Genomic DNA, 20,288 nt, shown 5'->3' on the forward strand with positions numbered 1-20,288 from the left:
TATTTTCCTTTTGAATTTAAATATTCTTTGCAAATTGTTGAATTGGATTTATTTGTCCTTTTATTATTATTATTATTATTATTATTATTATTATTATTATTATTATTATTATTATTATTGGAAAATCATGAGAGAAACATAGTGCAAATAACAATTTCGTGAGTGGATTGTATGAGATATTTAAGTTTCATTTTTTGCATAAATTTATGGCAAAATAAACTAATATATAAGCAACTATGATAAGATTGAAATATATATTTATATTTTTTTTAACAGTTTGGTCCAATAATTTAAATTTTAAATCAATTATATCCAAACACAAAGAAAAAAGACGAAGGTTCTAATTGATAAAAATAAAATATAATTCACTATTTTAAATTATTTTTATGACAATTTATAAAAAGAAAATTTACAAAAACAAAAAGACTCATAAAAAATTTAATACCAACATATTGTTCGATAAATATCGGCATATAATTCCTTAATTTTTTATGAGTTTACTCCTATTATGGACTAATTTATCGTTAAAATAAGTTTAGGGACTCAAAATTATTTTATTTCTATTAATTTTATTTTATAATTTTTATTTTTCTTTGATATATTAGACATAGATCATAAAATTAATAGACGAAACTAATAAATAAGAAAATTTACATATTAAATTTATCATGGTTTTGAATATATAATTCATTTAATCTAATTTTCTTGCCCAGTTTAATTTTTTATTGAAAACATGATCATTCTAAGTATGCTTGATGCAAAAAGTGTTGATTTACGTGTGATATACATAAACAAATGTGTCACGTTGATAAACATGAAATTGTATGTATGTTATTGTTATTTGAACATCTCTATTCTCTAATACTATTTCTATAAAATTTCTTAGACTAATAATTAGTGTAAAATTAGGAATAATGTGTAGGAAAAAGTCTTTTTTTTTCATCAATGCATTTTGAAGTATTTATATATTTTTCTAATCCATTTCAATTTGAGTTTACACATAATCAGGTTTAAAGTGGTTTTTCTAAGGTCTCAATTTGACAAAATAGTAAATACTACAATATTTAAAAACTACTAGTGGTATAACATTAAGCTAAGGTATTTATATATATGTGTGAAATACAGTATTATATATGCTTTTAAAATTATTTCAATAGAACATAAAAATAAATTTTATGCAATTTTCTCATTATCAAACGGTTTGTTGATAAACAAATGGTGTTTGCTACGTGTTTTTATTTTTAAACCGAAAACTTCAAAAATCAAAAAGTCTTCTAACTCTATCCCAAAGGTTAGGTATTTTAGTTATAACTTGTCAGTATTTCAATAAGTTTCTTCCATCTCCACCTCCTTCGCATTAATTGATATGTGTTAATCATAGTTTAATTTATTTAATAAAAAGAACTTGATTTAATTATCTTATTAAAACAGTGGTTATTTTAATTCTTAAATTTACTAAACTAGTTTCGCATTACGTGCTATGCACGTGGCTCGTAATGTAACTCGTCAATGAGTATATTAATAAATTTATTATAATTATATTAATTTTTTATTTATAATTAATATTAAATTAATTAAGAATTTTTGTAAAAGTAAATATAATATATTCGGTTATTAAATCTTTTTCCATACTGAATTTATTATTCTTTTGGTTTTATAATAAGCATAATTAAATAATTAACTTAATTTTATTAATAATATCTTTAAAAATAATAACAAATACAGTATTTTAATTTTATAGTTTAATCAAACTAAAAGATAGGTATTTCTACTAATTTGGAGATAATTTAGCTACCTATTCCAATTAGAATTTTAATTACAATAGTAATTAATTAAATAACTAATTAGTTAATGATTATAAAACTTTTATTTAATAGTAAACTGAAAAGGATTATTCAGTAAATTTACATGTCCCCCTATCCGTGCTTTTATATATAGTATAGATATAGATAATCAAACTAAAAGATAGGTATTCCTACTAATTTGGAGATAATTTAGCTACCTATTTTAATTAGGATTTTAATTACTATAGTAATTAATTAAATAACTAATTAGTTAATGACTATAAAACCTTTATTTAATAGTAAACTGAAAATGATTATTCAGTAAATTTGCCTGCCCCCCTATCCGTGCTTTTATATATAGTATAGATAGTAGTATAGGTATAGATAATGCTAGATACATTATTTTTTTATGAATAAAAACAATATTTATTTCATATATTTTATCTCTCATTTTTCTATAAAATGTTTATTTGTTTTTATTATGAAAATTTGAGGAATATCGATCACATAATAATAAAAAGATGTTTGGTATTTATAAATAATTTGTAAGTAAAGAAATTACTTTATTATTTCTTAATTATTGTATGCAATTTATTCTCTAAAGTTTTATTTTCATAATAAATGACTTTTGACACCTTAGATATATAATTATATGAATGCTCAGATCATGGCTGAGTGTCGAACTTGAATTCAAATAGAAATATTCCCAAATCACAAAAACTCATATTTTCACACAAAAACATTCATATTTTCAGATTTGATGCATGAGAAATAATAGCGTAAAACAATACAATGTAAATGGAGCTTTTTAAATTTAGTTGGTAGTAGGTAAGTAGGCAGTCATCAAAAACTGTAGCATAGATAAAATTCAAGGGCAAAAATTAATAGACAATTAAATAGGAAAAATTGCCCATTTGAGTCCCTGATTTGTCCTATTTTTGACATTGAATTCCTGCTTTTTTTTATTTATTCAACATTGAGCTCCTACACTTTGAATTTTTTAGAAATTAAGTCCTTATGTCTCAGAAGGTGTTTACGGTGTCAATTTAGACCCAAAAAAACTAATTTGTCAATCAAGTTTTTCATTTTTTTATATCATTACATTCTTAATCATTAAAAATATGCTAAATGTGTGATCTTTAAAGTAATCAGACCTTTATTCCATTTGATTTTTAAATTTAATTAAATGATATGCAAGTAATACTTATTAATTAAATGATATGCAAGTAATACTTACTCAAATATCTTCTTCTATGTTATACTCCGACTTAAGTGGCAATATGCCCCTCAATTTGTAAGTAATGGGCAATTAACACATAAATTAACTTTGTAGGCAAATCAGTACACGAACTTGATGATTATGGGCAATTTGCCCCTATAATTTGTGAGTTCATTGTATCCTAAATTGGTAATTTGCCCCCTTAACTTGTAAGTTAATTTATCAAAATAGGCTAATTGCCCATAATTAACAAGTTCGTGTATTGATTTGCCAACAAGGTTAATTTATGTGTTAATTGTTCATTGCTTACAAGTTGAAGGAGCAAATTGCTACATAAGTCATTATACTCCTTCCGTCCTAAATTGATAGGCAGTTTAGGACAAACACAAATATTAAAAAATTTAGTAAACCTATACAAAATGAATAATTCTATAAAACATATCACTTATCACTATTTAATGGAATGTTGATGGATTTTTTATATATTTAAAAGAGAAAAAAAACCAGCTCGGACAAGAAAGAAAAGGATATCCACAAACAAAGTATTGGACCAGTGATCCACTTGGTTCTGTATATATGTCGGCCCATTTATTTCATTTATCACTCTATGAAGATTATTTGAGAATTAATTTTTTTTTAGTTTTACTAAAGAAAAGTACATTTGAGGATAACAATTCTATTATTAAATATTTTATCTATGAATAGTATAAATGTCTATTAAAGGAAAACATAGTTAAAATCAACCCCACATGCAATAAGCTCTGTTTACCTTAAGTCTTTTTTAGGAAAAAAATTAATAAGAAATCTGCATTACGATTTTGTTATTGTAAATTAGCTAACAATATTTGTCATTACATTAAACATTGTAATTAGTAAGTTAAGTTGTCTAAAATTATAGATTTATATGGTAAGTTTATCCCACAGACTGTGTCCAACTAAATTACCTTAAATGGTTCACTAATATTTTACATTATCTCTGTTGAGAAATTGTTCCGGAAGCTCGATCGGTCAATATCGATTAGTTCACCCGTAAATAGAGATAACTTAATTCCGCTATATTACTACATGATAATAATATTAAAAATATTAATACTTAATAATATAGTAAAATTCCATTAATTTTATTCACGAATGTTAGAGATATAATTTACTCAAAATAATATATTTCTAATACTTTATAAAAAAATACAAAGAAAAAAAGTATTTAATTGTGATTTAGCACAAAACGTGTGGGCTAATTAGTCATTATGGATAGAATTGCTTTGCCAAAAGTTAATGTATATTATGCCTTTTGCCAAGTGAAAAGTCCAGTCATGCCCCTCACCAAATTCCCAAATATAAAAATGAAACAGTTTGATAATCAAGGGCCACTTAATAGTACTTTTTTAAAATATTTAATTGGTGGCTTTTATTTCAAATCATCCTGCTAAATTTTCTAAATATATTTATAAATAAATCTATTTACATTTCATATTCTTTTAATATATAATTTATATTTGACATATTATAATTTTGAAATAAAATGAAACAAAACGACAGAATTTTCTAGACAATTATTGATCATACCATATATTCGTGAAATAATTTAAAAATAAATTATGCAATTGCTACATTCAGTTGTCATAGCTAAGAAAACGTATTACTAAATTTTATTATTCTAATAACATTTAAAAAAATTACAATGCAATAAATTTATTGATACTTTAATTTTCATAAGTAGCATGTATTATATTATTTGATATAAGGTTTTTATTTTTTTGCTAACACTTGATAAAGCAAAAGATTAAAAAATTATTGTTATTTTTTTCTAATAAAAAGCAGTATAATAAAAAAAATAAAAAATTGAAACTAAAATCCATATGTGTACTTGTACTCTACCATACCAGATTGCCCCACCTAAGTAAAGACTAAAGAGACTGATATATATCTGATAAAAAAAAGCATAAATAAGAAACAAATTAAACGACACCACATCGCAACTTATCATGTACACTACTTACCATATATACACAACAAAAACACTCAAAATCATTTTCCACCGTTAGATCACCATAAACCTCAGTCAACATATTTAACGGTCTCAAATTTCACCTTAAACAAACTCAAAATCCACGTGTAAGATACTCATTTGTCACACCATAAATAACAACATACACCTGAAGTATCATATTTTGAGCACTCTAGTCGCTTCCCCTTGTATATATCTCGGTACTCTTCAAACTCAAGTCATTTTCTCTTCCGCTCACTCTCACTCTTTACGTCGCCGGATATTTCTCCGACGATAACTTCGGCGAAGGTAAATTTTACTGAAGCTTCTCAGTTACACTATTAATTTGCTAGTTTTGTTTTGTAAACGTACTAGAAATGCGGTTTAATTTGTATGCAATTTGAATTTGATAATTTTAGTTGATTTAATTGCTTGTTTTGTATGATCATGAGCATATTTAATTATTTAAGTTCGTTCTAATATTTAATTTTGAATTTTTTTGGTTTTGTAGGTTTATGGTTATTGTATGAGGTTGAGCTTGATCATCATCAGATTGTAGTATCATCATCATTGGCTGTCTGCTGCTGGTAATAGAAGAACGCCGTCGGATAAAGGATTTTTTGACGGTTTTGGAGTGTAAAATCGAGTTAAAATGGTACGCTTTTTTTCTTTGTTAAATTTATTATCATATGAAGCAATTCTACTTTTGTTCAAATTAAATTTGTGTTAATTTATAGAGTTTTAAATTAGTGAATTGATAGATGATTAATTTCATAGTGCTTGTTTTTGGTAAATGTTTGATTCTTTTGTATGAATTGCTATATCAGTTTTGTATGTTGTTGAGTTTCATGACTATTAGTGATCATGAAAGCTCACGGGAGGTTGAAAGAATGATTTAAAAGAAAATTGAATTAAAACTAAACAAATTTGGTGAAGAAATTTATGAGATTTTCTCCAATAGCTTGACATCTGCTTTTCTTAACGATTTCTAATGAATAATGGAACAACTTAGCCGAATCTTGTACTGTATATTTTTCTGGTAAAGAATGTGAATAGCTCTTTTGTTTGCATTCTTGTCTAAATAAAAATTTCCCTCCTATGTTGGAAGATTTACAAATATTTGGAATTTAGAGTATTTGATTAAAATGAGCCATAGTTTTTGGTATTGTGATTTTCGGTAAATTGAATTATTTGGTTAGGATCCTTGGATTTTTGGAGATCTAATTCTACTTGTACACGTGTTATGTGATGCCTTCTTGTTTTTTAATTTCATTTATGTTTGCATGCATTCATGTTCTATATCAGCCAATTTGAAATTGCCTTTTCCGATTGATTCTAGTCATAGCCTTCCCTCCAAGTTTGAAAGATTTTCAAAAAATGATAATTAAGTACTTGATTAAAATGAGCCATAGATTTTGGTTTTGTGATTTTCGGTAAATTGGTAGAAGTTGTTAGGATCGTTGGATTCTGGTGATATAGTTATTCTTGTACACGTGTTATGCGATGCTTTTCAATTTCATTTAGTGATGAATGTGAAATACAATTTTTTTTTGCATTCTTATCTATATCTGCCAATTTGGAATTAGCTTTTCCGGATTTTAATAATAAAAATTCCCCCTCCAAATTTGAAAGATTTATAAAAATTAATATTTAGAGTATTTGATTAAGAAGAGCCATAGTTTTTGGTATTGGGATTTTTGGTAAATCGGGGATTTGGTTAGGATCGTTGGATTTTTGTAGATGTAAATCTGTTTGTACACGTGTTACATGATTCTTTCTTCTTGTCAATTTCATTTGATAATGAATGTGACACAAACTAATGTTTGCATGCTTGTCTCTATCTGCGAATTTGGAATTGCCTTCTCCATATGATTTTAATAATAGTTTCCCCTCCAAGTTTGGAAGATTTACAAAAGTTGATATTTAAAGTATTTGATTAAAAGCCATAGTTTTTGGTATTGTGATTTTTGGTAAATCAGCAGATTTGGCTAGTAGTGTTAGATTTTTGGCGATCTAGTTTTGCTTGTACACGTGTTATGCGATGCTTTGTTCTTTTTCAATTTCATTTGGTAATGAATGTGATACAAACTTTTGTTAGCATTCCTGTCTATATTTCCTAATTTGGAATTGCCCTTTCCAATTGATTTTAATAATAGTTTGCCCACCAAGTTCGGAAGATTTACAAAAATTGATATTTCGAGTATTTTATTAAAACGAGACATAGTTTTTTGGTAGAGTAATTTTTGGTAAATTGGTGAATTTGGTTAGGAATTAGGATCGTTAGATTTTTGGAGATCGTTAGATTTTTGGAGACAAACACGAGTTACGCGATTCTTTCTTCTTTTTTCATTTCACTTGGTAATGATTGTGAAGTGTACTTATGTTTGCATTCTTGTCTATATCTGCCAATTTGGAATTGTTTTTTCCGGTTGATTTTGATAATTTCCCCCTCCAAGTTTGGAAAATTTTAAAAAATGACATTTAGAGTATTTGATTAAAACGAGCCATAGTTTTTGGTATTGTGATTTTTGGTGAATTGGTGGACTTGATTAGGATCGTAGGATTTCCGGAGATCTAGTTCTGCTTGTACACGTGTTACGTGATGCTTTCTCAGTTTTTCATTTTCATTTGATAATGTATGTGACACACTTTTGTTTGCATTTTTGTCTACATCTTCAAATTTGGAATCGCCTTTTTCGATTGATTTACTAATAGCTTCCCCTCCAAGTTTGTAAGATTTTCAAAAATTGTTATTTAGGGTATTTGATTAAATGAGCCATAGTTTTTGGTACAGTGATTTTTTTTAATTGGTGGCTTTGTTTAGGATCGCTAGATTTTCGGAGACCTAGTTCTTCTTATACACGTGTTACACGACGCTCTCTTTTTCAAATTCATTTAGTAATGAATGTGACATGCACTTTTGTTGTTAGTAGCTAGAAATTTAATGCCACCACATTATCAGTGGGGCTCAATGTGTGTCCTTTAAGATCTCTTAGGGTGTGAGTGTGGAGGCTTGAACCCAAGACCTCCAACTCATGGGAGAAAGCCCCCACCACTAGGCCACACGAACTTTTGTTTGCATTCTTGTTTATATCGGCCAATTTGGAATTGCTTTTGTCAGTCAAATTTATTAATAGTTTCCCCTCCCAAGATTGGAAGATCTACAAAAATTGTTATTTGGAGCATTTGATTAAAACGAGCCATGTATTGTGAGTTTTGGTAAATTGGTAGATTTGATTACGATCGTTGGATCTGTTGGAGATCAATGTCCGCTTGTACACGTGTTAAGTGATGCTTTCTTCGTTTTGAATTTCATTATCTTATTTACTGAGTTTTAGCTAGCACTAACTGAGATTGGATAGTTATTGCTATTTATCTGGGAAACAAAATGTAAAATTTATATTTTGTGAGAATAAAAATATCCTGACAAGCACTTGTTAATAAGGATGCGAAAGTAGGTATCTAGACACATCTTTGACTTAAAATCTGTCAACTCCTTTGTGCCCCAAAGAATATATTCTCTCATTGACATTCTTAAAGTTCTATGAAGTTTCTTATCAAGTTCAGAAAAAGCCTTTTTCTCTCATTTTTTAAATTTTTTTGCAATCAATTTCAATACATGCTTTGTATCATACCATAAAATCTTCAGATGTACAACAATTAATCTTTGCTTTTGAAGAGTTATAAATAGCTGAGTGGGTCTGACTGACACAAGAATGTTGTGTGTCTGGTTCAAGTGGGATGCATACATTATCTAGAAAGCTCTTATTAGCACTTTAAGAGTGAATGGATATGGATCTATCATCTAAAATGTAATGTTGATCCTTGACCGCGATGCCTACTTTGGAAATAATTGATTATATAGTAAGTAGAGGTCGCATTTGATGATCATGTCAATATAGGAACTCTTTAGGCATTTCCCAATCACATAAATAAACTCAAAGAACCAATTTATGGGGGTATAGACTGATTAGAATTTCTGTTGAAAGCAACTAAAGGCAGATTGTTGAGAATCCTTACATCATAAAACGTTATTGAAAAAGAAAACTGTAAGTAGATGTTTCCAGTTATGAAGGAATAGTTCAGTTGAACTCTGGAATCTCGATAGAACACTACTATGCATGGTTTTTGATACAATTCTATTTTTGTCCACTTCTTTCTTTATTTATCAAAAAATTACCTTGACATCTATGAGATTGACGCAAATTTACTTCCATAAGTTTAGATGGCTTTAATTTGTATTTGTAACTATGATAGGAGATCGCGATATAAGATAAGAAATGTGATCAGACTGAATCAAAATATAAGCTATAAAGTCACAGATGCATGTGTATGATTTTCCCCTGTTAAACACCACATGTGAGAATTGAACCATAAATCTGTGTCACTGTACTGTACCTTTAAATTTAATTGGATGAATTATCCGTTGGATTTCGAACATGCTTGCACATTGAAGCTTATTTCCTTGAATGGTCGTGTTTGTCTGTTTGTGTGCTTGTAAGCGCATGCTCGTTTGTAACTGAATGAAGTAATGTCGAATGAGGAGATCATATTATAATTAAGTGAAACATTAAAATTGAAATCCAACCTTCTATCGGTCTGTTAGTTGCTGTTTCTGTCATGTACGAAGTGCTGAAGTGTTGCTCACATCACCTGTTCAATTTCTGAGTTTCAGGAAAGATTCTCTTTCATTAATTAGCTATTAATTGATTTAATTACATATATATATATATATATATATATATATATATATATATATATATTATTGTTTCTGGCAGTCTTTTCAGCATAAAAACTTTTGGATGCCAAGAGATTCTGGAGGTCTTGATGGAGAGACAGGTTATGAAGGTAGCACAAGAATTGAACCAAAGCGTAGTAATCAATGGTTTATGGATTCCTCTGGAGCAGAATTGTACAGCAACAAAAAGCAAGCAGTTGAATCTCTTGGTAGCAGGCCAGTATTCGAAACTTCTCACATGAATGTTTCTCCATGGCAAAATGCTTCCAATTTTCAGTCACTTTCAGGGCAATTCAATGACCGCCTATTTGGATCTGAGGCTGTTCGTGCTGTCAATATGGTGGATAGAAATATTCCTTCTACTGCTGGTGGAAATATGACCATGGATATGGGAAGAAAATATTTCAATAATCAATATGACAAAAATTCCTCTATTAGTCTGTCTATGTCCCATTCCATGGATGATCCCTCAGGTGGTATTAATTTTGGTGGAATCCGGAAACTTAGAGTCAATCAAGTTGGGGATTCCAGCAATGACATTTCCGCATCTTTGGAGCATGCTTATAGTCGAGTATATAATAGTAGAATTACAATGGGCGCTGGCTATAATAAGGATGACACCAGTTCTATAACTTTGGGTCAAACTTATAATCAAAGTGACAAGAATGACATTTCAGTTGGCCCCAACTTCAGTAAACGAAATGACAATTTCATTTCAATGGGACGCACCTTTGACAAGGAAGACGGAAATTTTATATCAGCACATCGCACTTATAGCAATAGAGATGACCATGTCTTATCAATGGGTCAACCTTTTAATAAGGGGGGTGCCAGTTTTATAACTATGAGATCGCCATTTGAAAAGGAAGACAACAATGTCTCATCGATGACATCTTCATTTAGCAAGGGATTTGAAGATTTTATTGCGATGAGTACCTGTACCCCCTATGACAGAACAAATGAGAATTTCATTTCTATGGGTCCCACCTATAGCAAGGGTGATGAAACTGTCGTATCAATCGGCCCTAACTATGACAAGGCTGATTCCAGAGTGGGTTCTAATATTTTATCTATCGGTAACGATTATAGCAAAGGTGAGAACAATACCATATCCTTTGGAAGCTTTCATGGTGAACCTGAGGCAAATCCCTCTGGCAGTATTATCAGTCGCTATGGTCTGTTAATCAGTAACCAGAACTCAACTCAAACTTTAAAAGTACCTAGCGAGAGAGATCTTGTCGTACAATCAAATGCCAATCCGATTGAAAATAATGTCCCCAAATCTAATTCAAAATCCGATGCAGCCCCTAAGAATAAATCATCTAAGAAGGTTACTCCGAATAACTTTCCTTCGAATGTCAAAAGTTTGTTATCGACTGGCATGCTCGACGGGGTTCCTGTGAAATACGTTTCATGGTCAAGGGAGGTGCGGTTTTTAAATTATTCTTAAAATTCTCAGTTTTCTTTCTATAGAAGGCGGTGCATTATTTTTTGCTGATTATAATATGCCCTTTAATAATATGTTAACTTTATTGATTATCAGAAAACTCTTAAAGGATCAATTAAGGGAAGTACGTATCTATGCGGGTGCCAGGATTGCAACTTCACTAAGGTACATGACTAATTGGTAACTGTTTTAACCTACCTATTTAAAATTTTATAGAAAAATATTCTGGATTTTTCTGATATTATTAGATGTATCATGCAGGCTCTGAACGCTTATGAGTTTGAGCGCCATGCTAATTGCAAGACCAAGCACCCTAACAATCATATTTACTTCGAGAATGGGAAAACGGTCTATTCGGTTGTTCAGGAGCTGAAAAACACCCAGCAAGAGATGCTATTTGATGCAATCCAAATTGTGACTGGTACTCCGATTAATCAGAAGAATTTTCGTACCTGGAAAGGTAATACATTTTGTAGATGATTTAATACAATTTGACACAAATATGATTGATAAATTTAATTATTATATTCGCTCACACAAATTTCTCTCTTTTTGCCTTTGCTAGCATCATATCAAGCTGCTACTCATGAACTTCAGCGCATCTATGGGAAGGATGAGATCGTCAGGCAATCTTGAGATGAAGATCCTAGTTCTTGAATATGCGAGGTGGTATATTTTGTGCACAGCAGCGTGTATCCTGGGTAAATTATCACTTTACTTTAAGATTTTAATAATTTTGAGGAGACGGCTGTGATTTGGATTTTTGACTTATTATTTAAGTTTTAATTTTTGAAATTTGAATCTTTTAGATATTTTTTAATATTGTTATGTATGTCACTATGTGCATGAGGCTAGAGAGCCTTCTCCATGTTGGTTCAAGAGACAAGGGGACTAGATTTAAGCTATGCACAAGCCCCTTCGAATAGGATGTTTTTTTAATATCATAGTTTGAAGTTACAATTTAAGTTGAAAAAGAAAAATAAAATGGCTTAACTGCTCTTGTTTGAGATATGACAAGCTATGTAGCACGGATAACGAATATGGGAAAACGGGATAATTAGAGACTGTTATTATAAGGTTTCATATGTTGATTAAATGACAAACTATCAATCAAATGAATTTCGGTAATGAATATAATTAGGTTCAGCTCTTAGAAATTCAAAATTCATTTGATTGATATTTATTAAATTTAAATTCAACAAAATATTTTTTGCCCTTATTTACTAGTTTAGCCTACCCCTAGGTCAAATTCTAAATAAGCAATAATCTACTCCTTTTTTTTTTATTTAGAATTAGTCAACAGTCATATAACCCTATTTTTAGGACTCCGCTAGAATTGGGAGCGGAGTTTGAGTCAAGACTCGGGTCACGGGTTTGGAATCAGGATTAGTGTTGGGACACAAAATTATGGTTAGAGGGTCAGGACACATAGGGTCACGATTGGGTCGAGACTTAGATCAGGATCGGGGCTCGCGCTAGTGTTGAAACTCAGGGTTGGGACAAGGATTGGGGTCTGAGTCAAGGGTCGATTTGGGGTCATGACTCTGACTTGAGGACGGGTTGGGAATTTGGTTGGGATCGAAACTTGGGATTGGGGTAGGGAGTCGGGTTGGAGTTCGAACTTAAGCCGAGATGAAATAAGGTTAGAGTCAGGACCTGAGTTGAATACGGGACTTGAATTGAAGTCAAGGTCGGGGACCGGAAGCTCGGATCCATGGTTGTAACCTGGGATGAGGTTAAAAAAATAGTTCTTTTAATCAAATTCTATTTTCAAATATAATGAATCATATCAAAACTGAATAATTGATTCTCATTGTTATAAAATTAGAGTTTAAAATATCTAGGACTTTGATTTTCGGGATGAGATTCGATTTTCTACTTCCATTCTAAAATTAGGATACTAAAAAAACTCAGTTTAGGTCATCTCCAACAGAACACCAAATTGTCAATTTAGTGTGCAAATTCTCTCCAACAGTACTCTATATCTAACTTTATTATAGTGTACTTTATTTTTTTACTCTATATTATAGAGTCACTCTATTACAGTGTTCCTTAAAATATAGTACTGTTGGAGAACAAAATAGAGAAACTCTATTTTACTTTTGGTTTTCTATTTTATTATAAATTTCATTATTAAACATTTGTTAGTTTTTATTAAATATAATCCAAATTAAGAATGTTCGATTTAATCGAAAATTTAAATATGTAACATTAAATAATTTGTTTTTTGTATTAATTAATTGAACACTTCATAAAGTATATTAAATTTTTTTTATTATTTAATTAATATTTTTAAAATTAGCAAACATAATTAAAAATACATATTTAGTAAATATATTATTAAAATTAATAATATATTTTATTATAAATAAATATATGAATGTATTTTGTAAACGTTAAATAGTTCATGGGTGTAAGTGTAAAATGTTTAAAATTTTATTGTTTAGAAATATGCTGATAATATTCTTTTAGAGTGAAAAATAGAGTTAGTTGTTGGAAATGAAACACTGTAGTAGTGTAGTTTTAGTGTAAAATTCACATTATTTTGAGGGTTATTATTGGAGATGCCCTTAACAATGCTAATTTGGAGTATAAGATAGAAATTTGAAGAAGTAACTCATCAATTATGTCTTGACAAAAGATGAAGAAAAAGTTTATATTTGTTGAAATACAAGTAGATATCCATTAAATTTTACTTAGATAGGTGGTAATTTTAGATTATCCACTAATCTATATGCATACTCCACTCCTATACTAAAACCTCTAGCTCCACTTTTTTTTAATCACATCTTATCTTATTTCAAATTTTTTGATTTGGCAATGAACCATTTCTCAATTTTCTTTGGCTTGTGGTCATAGATTAAAGGGAAATATTTAAATTTGTGATATAGGTTAAAAGTTTAACCATTGACAAATGACAATGAGTTACTAATGTAATCCTCAAGTTCGGGGACCAATAAGGTTCAACTTCCATGGTATTTTGGTCTTAATGATACAATTTATTTTAAGTGTAGAAATTGAGATGGGAGGAGTTTATTCTTTTACTTAAGTGATTGTTGTGCCATGTATTTTGTTCCTCACATGGTCGATATGTCAGAATAAATTATTTTTTAATAATTAGCAAAAGGAGTGTATGTGCGAGAAATCGAACCCACAATTTAACACTTTGCTACTTAACTTTTATGTCATTTGAGCTATTGGTGTATCAAATTGTTAATTTATAGTTTAATGGTGTAAAAAAATTCAATGGAAAGGTATCTAAATAAAAATGGATGCCAATGCCATAACAAGCATGTGAGTATAGACACTCTAATTACTCATATTTTACAATAAAATTTTAATTGTAACCAAAATTTTAAATTGGATAAATTAACAAAATTAAAAGTTTTGTTTAAAAGTGATAAGGTTTGCAAATATTTATAGTATGGTCTCCTCATCCTTATTATATCTAAAAGTTTTGTTTAAAATTGATAAGATTTGCAAAAAAATTGGCTTTTTAAGCTTTTATTTTTTTTTTCTACTGAAAGAAACATGGGTCAGTATATAATTGGCTAAATTCATTTTAGAATCTATATACTGTACGACTTTAGATTATATGATCTCTCATTTTTAATTTTATCTTCTCCAGTCCCTAAATTTCTATTTGTTGGTTGATTGGGTCTTTTTAAGGGACTGTAGAAGGACCAAATTGATGAAACAAATAGAAATTTAAGGATCCAATTGTTGAACAAAAAGAAATTTAAGGACTCAATAAGGTAAACTTAAAAATGAGGTACTAACTAATTGAAAATTGTATTGATTAGGGATCTCAAAATAGGTTTAACTTACATAATTTAATTTCTAAACTATATTACTTTATTTTATTGCTCCTCTTAGCTATTATCGCAAGTTTAATCGTATTGTTGACTTCATGTACAATTTGACGCTTAAACAATGCAATTTTAACCTATAACATTTCTTAACTATATTTTTTTTATTGAACATCTAAACTTTTATTTATTGTCAATTTAACTTCTCAAACAATATGTTAATTTAAGAAAAAAAAGGTAGAAATATACCCCTCATATTTATATTAATATATGTCTTTTTATGTAACTTTTTAACTTGAAAAATCGTTTAATATCATTAAAGTAGAGTAAATTTATCTCTTTATAAACATCATTAAAGAAAAGAGACAAACTCCATTTATCAATGTTCAAATGAAAAAAATATGTTTACTAGTACAAGAAGTGGTGGTCATTAAATTACTTTATTAGCTTAAGTATTCTTACTTGAATTTTTTTTAATATCTATCATCGTCAACAAATTATTAAAATATCATCAAAGATTGAAACGGATAATGTTTTTCTTAAATTTTATGTCAGTATGCATAAATTCATTTCACGAGCTTCTGACCAATTAATTGAATGTGTTTACGCTAGACATATTATGATTAAAAGTTAAGTAATTGAATTATTGAGAAGTCAAATTGATAATAAATAAAAAATTAGATGTACATAGAAAAAAAAAATAGTTAAGCAGTGTTATACATCAAAATAGTAAAGTTTATGTATTTTTAGTTATACTTCACGTGCTTTAACGCGTTTATACATACGCGTTTAGCCACGCTGGACAAAAAGGTGTTAGAAGTTGAGCAATCACATTGTTGAGAGGTTAAATTGTTAAAAGAACACAAATTAAATGGATGATAGAAAATAATAATAATAATAATAATAAAGTGTTATATAATAAAATAGCGTAATTTAAGAGTTAAATTATGTATTAAGCTAAAAAAGAACAACATTAAATTCTCTTCTATACTTTACATAGGAAGATAAACATGTCTTGCACGTATGTATATATGCTTATTTCATCCTCCAAATTTACTATGAATGAGTTTATTATATGGATATAACACTTCGTTCCCGTCATTTTCCATTTCATTTGATGGCTGTTTTAATCCACTTATTGCAGCAACAATTATTTCCACTAACACCAAATTTAGAGTAATTAAGATCACTAGCTAATTAAAGAATACAAGTCAAAAATGATAGATACTTGATGTGAATTCCAATTTATTAATTTCTTTTCACATATGAACTCACACAAGTTTATAATAATAAAAAAAAGTATCCAAATATAGTACATTAATTTTAGCATCAAAGGCTAAAACTCTATGATTTTTCCCAAAACCAAAATTAAATATAAAGAAAAAAAACTAAGTACTCTAGGGAAGCTAATTAGTTAAAAAGAAGTCCTTCAAATTGATTCATTAGTAGGTCTAACTTTGTGAAGATCAATTGCAACAAATTCTTGATTTGAAATTTCAATTCTTTCATTTATGGTATCCATTTCTATTGTAGTTTCTTCTGCTGCCTTTTCATCATTGTTTAAGCTTGATGAAGATTGATCCTTGTTCTTACCCCATAACACCATATATAACCCTATAACAATCACCAATGCTCCAATAGCCCTACAAAAAAACATCAAGAAAAACCCTTTAATTTTTTATTTTTCATATTTTAGAGCCGATTAAAATTGTTGGAAAAAAATTTGTCGGTTGTTGAATTCTATATAATAGTTTCAACAACTCATAGCGGTAATAGATGAAACAAAACCAAACGGGTATTAAAAATTTAAGGTTACTTGCAAAACAAGCCATGAACTTTGGAGAGTTCTGCAGTTTTAGCAATTAAACACGAACTATTAATTTTTTCCAATTTAAAACACTAAACAATTTTTTTAATCAAGAAAATGTTGATGTGGTCATGAATATTTATATTATCATATTAATGTCCGACATTCATATCATCACTTTTTAATTGAAAAATTGTTCGATGTTTCGAATTGTCAAATATTGAAAGGTTGTGTTTTAAATCGCGAAAGTTATAAGTTCGTGGTAAAATTATAAAATACGATAAAATTCATGATTTTTTTACAATTATACCAAAATTAAAAGGTAGTAAAGTAATTTATTTAACAAAATATATAAGAGAATAGATAATGAGAGATAGAGATGGTTACCTTCCAGTGTACAAAATCTCTGATAAAACAAAGGAGCCTAAAATTGTAACAATTATCATGCTTAAAGGACTGAAAGAGGTTACAAAAACAGGTCCTTTAATTTTCATGATCAATCCTTGAACATAATAAGCAACTCCTGAACATATTATTCCCTGCATTTTCACAACAGTCTTAATCAGATTTAAATTATCAATTCACTCCTTCAACTTGCATTCTTTGATCGATTAGTACAAAAATTAATTTTATCATCAAACTAGAAAAATTTGTCGATGATTATCAATTAGGTCGGAAATGTCTAATCCACACACGGGATTTAGGGGAAATTGATAATAGTTGAAAACTTTCTGAGTATTTTGATAATAAAATTCAATTACGCGCTAATTTGAGTGACACGTGTAAATTTAGGGAGGCAATTTGAAATGTTAAGCAATACTTACACTATAAACACAAGCTAATAATTTAGAATCAAAGTGTATTGCCCAGGCTGAAGGATTTCCTCTTTCCATTATAAGAGCTACTACACTGCCTTCAATAGCTCCCATTAAGCAAATCAAAGCTGTTAGAGAGAGCTCAGCTGGATACGTTTTTAGCGTAATCGCCTGTAAATCGATCGATAAAGCATAATTATCAGAATTTATTAGTGATTAAGTATCATAGAATTGAATGGATTAACTCATATAATCATGCTAGTGACCTACAAATAATTTTTATGAAAATTTACTATATTCCTATTTACGAGTTTACGTCAAAATTACTAATTTTTCTGAATTTTAAAAACTTAACGTTTCTACCGAGTTTTAAATATTAAAGGAGATTTTCAGTTAAATAAAAATAAAATGAAAAAAGGAGGAAAACAAATAATTTTTAAAGTTTAGGGGTAAAACAGTAATTTAACCTATTTTGAGAGGTGGCGGTAATTTCCCCTAATGCTTTGTGTCAAACTACACAATTTCTATAGATGGTTATTTTACTTGCAACTAATTTCTTTCTTTTTTGATATGAGGGCTCAAACCTAAAACCTAATACTTAAGGTACTAAACCGGTTTATTAGATAGATACTATTTACGCCCCGACAAATATAATCTAACGATAGAGACATTATAACTCGATCTGAGAGTCCAATTTCGAATTTATTCCTACTATAATAATAAAAAGATGGATATTATTTACGTCTCTATTAATAAGCATATCGTAGAGATATGAGATATTATAATTTGATCTGAAAGACGGGTTTAATTCGATAAAATTAATTACCTGAAGGATGAAAAAAGCAGACCAACATGAGCAGCCAATGATAATAAAAATAGCACCCTTAATAGTTTTGTCATCTGTGGTGCTTAATGCAGAAGAAGAAACTTGAGGGTGTAATGCATTATTTGTCCATGGTAAATCTATAGCTCCTCCTTTTACTAAAGTCATCACCATTGCTCCTCCAACTGTCACTAAAGTCCCTAATATTTTTGCTTGGCTATGCACTTTCTTTACATTCACCTTCTCTAGCCTGCAAATTTACAATTAATTAATTAATTAACCCCAAAAAATTAAACTGTCTTACGTAAAAATAAGCACTGGTAAATTGATTCTCGGAGTTGCTAAACTATTACCTTATTTTATTTTGATGACAATCTTTAATTTGTCTCATTTTGATTATTAAACGTTACTTTCATTTTAACGGGAATTTTCAGATGAAAATATGCATGTAGGGTAAGTGTTCAAATAAAATTAAGTAAAATGTGATTGTCGCGTGACGAAATAAACAAAAAAAAAACAGATTGCTACGAATGCATTTTTTGCATGAAAACCTCCGGTGGAAATGAAATTGAAGTTTAATAATCAAAATAAAATAAATGAAATTTTATCAATAAAATGAAACAAGGCGATAAACAGAATTTCCGAGCCCATTAATCAATTCTATGTTAAAAAATGAGATGTTAAGAAAAACACGTAAAATTTTCCGATATCCGATTGATTGAGTCCGGTCCTAGTTTAGGCGAAAAATTCAATTTCTTATATGTATAATTAAGCATAAATATGAAATTTAACTATTTACCTTAAGATCCAAGCCATCAAAAATGCAAAAGCAGGAAGAACATTGCATAATGCAGAAGCAAAAGTTGCTGTTGTATACTTCATGCCAGTATAATACAAGTTTTGATCAATTGTTGGTCTGCATATAATAAATCACAAATTTGTTAGTTAATAAACAATACATAAATTAAAACACAAAATTAAATAATTAAAACTCAAGATTAGATTAATTACTCCAATAAGCCTAATGCTGCTATCTTAAGAAAGGTGGACATAGTCATCTTTGGCCTCACTTTCCTGTACAATAAAAATACAAATTATGTTAATATTATGAACAAATTAATGTAAATTATATGTTATATATAAGATAAGATATTATTTTTGCATGAAATAATAATTAAAAAGAGAGAAAAATTGAATTAACCTATCAAAAAAAAGGGCAAAAGGAGTGATAACAATGGTGGCTACAACATGTCTATAGACAGCTAAAACATGTGTACTCATCCCTTGATTAAGAGCTGATTTAGTCATAATTGACATTCCTGCATATCCAAATTGTAATAAAATCACAGCCAAAAATGGCTTTGATTTTTCACAAAAATTTCTCGGAAAAGACGGGGACGAAGAAGAAGATTTCATATTCGTATAATTTTCGAATATTTTTCTATTTTTCTTCTTCTTCTTCTCTCTAGAAATGTGATTATGTGAAGCAATAGCTTGCTTATAACATGTATATATAGGGAGAATTAAATTGGTACTACAAACTCTAGGGACTCCTCCACTAACTTCAAAAAAAATAAAAAAAATAAACAAAGAAATTTCAGAATCAGAAATCAGTTTTCAAAAATTATTATATATGTTCATATAATGTGTGTTTGCTGACTAATCATGAAGAGGAAAATGTGTGGCAGATTGCAAAAAAGTAAAGTATGAGAGTGTAAATGATCACAAGTTCTTAATTAGTGGGGTTTTCTTAAACGCAACTGCATGAAATTTAAAGCATTTTTTAGGGTAGGAAGTTATGAATTAATATACACATGATTAATTCATAGCCCAAAAAAGAAAAAACTATGAATGACAAA

General features: G+C 28.9%; 2 protein-coding genes across 2 annotated transcripts; one reads left to right on the forward strand and one right to left on the reverse strand.

Moving 5' to 3' along the window:
• Positions 1–5,177: 5,177 nt before the first annotated feature.
• LOC126660808 (uncharacterized) lies at positions 5,178–11,968 on the forward strand. Its single transcript, XM_050354490.2, has 6 exons — positions 5,178–5,299; positions 5,502–5,645; positions 9,769–11,154; positions 11,272–11,340; positions 11,437–11,635; positions 11,741–11,968. Exons 2-6 carry the CDS (start codon positions 5,643–5,645, stop codon positions 11,809–11,811), a joined length of 1,728 nt encoding a protein of 575 aa, XP_050210447.1. The 5' UTR covers positions 5,178–5,299; positions 5,502–5,642; the 3' UTR covers positions 11,812–11,968.
• A 4,244-nt stretch (positions 11,969–16,212) lies between these two features.
• On the reverse strand, positions 16,213–19,983 carry LOC126659911 (WAT1-related protein At2g39510). Its single transcript, XM_050353237.2, has 7 exons — positions 19,631–19,983; positions 19,441–19,503; positions 19,229–19,345; positions 18,433–18,679; positions 17,616–17,777; positions 17,179–17,330; positions 16,213–16,627 (listed from the first exon to the last, which is right to left on the reverse strand). Exons 1-7 carry the CDS (start codon positions 19,843–19,845, stop codon positions 16,414–16,416), a joined length of 1,170 nt encoding a protein of 389 aa, XP_050209194.1. The 5' UTR covers positions 19,846–19,983; the 3' UTR covers positions 16,213–16,413.
• Positions 19,984–20,288: the final 305 nt, after the last annotated feature.

This window comes from Mercurialis annua, linkage group LG8, assembly GCF_937616625.2.
Source record: "Mercurialis annua linkage group LG8, ddMerAnnu1.2, whole genome shotgun sequence".
NCBI classification, from domain to species: Eukaryota; Viridiplantae; Streptophyta; class Magnoliopsida; order Malpighiales; family Euphorbiaceae; genus Mercurialis; species Mercurialis annua.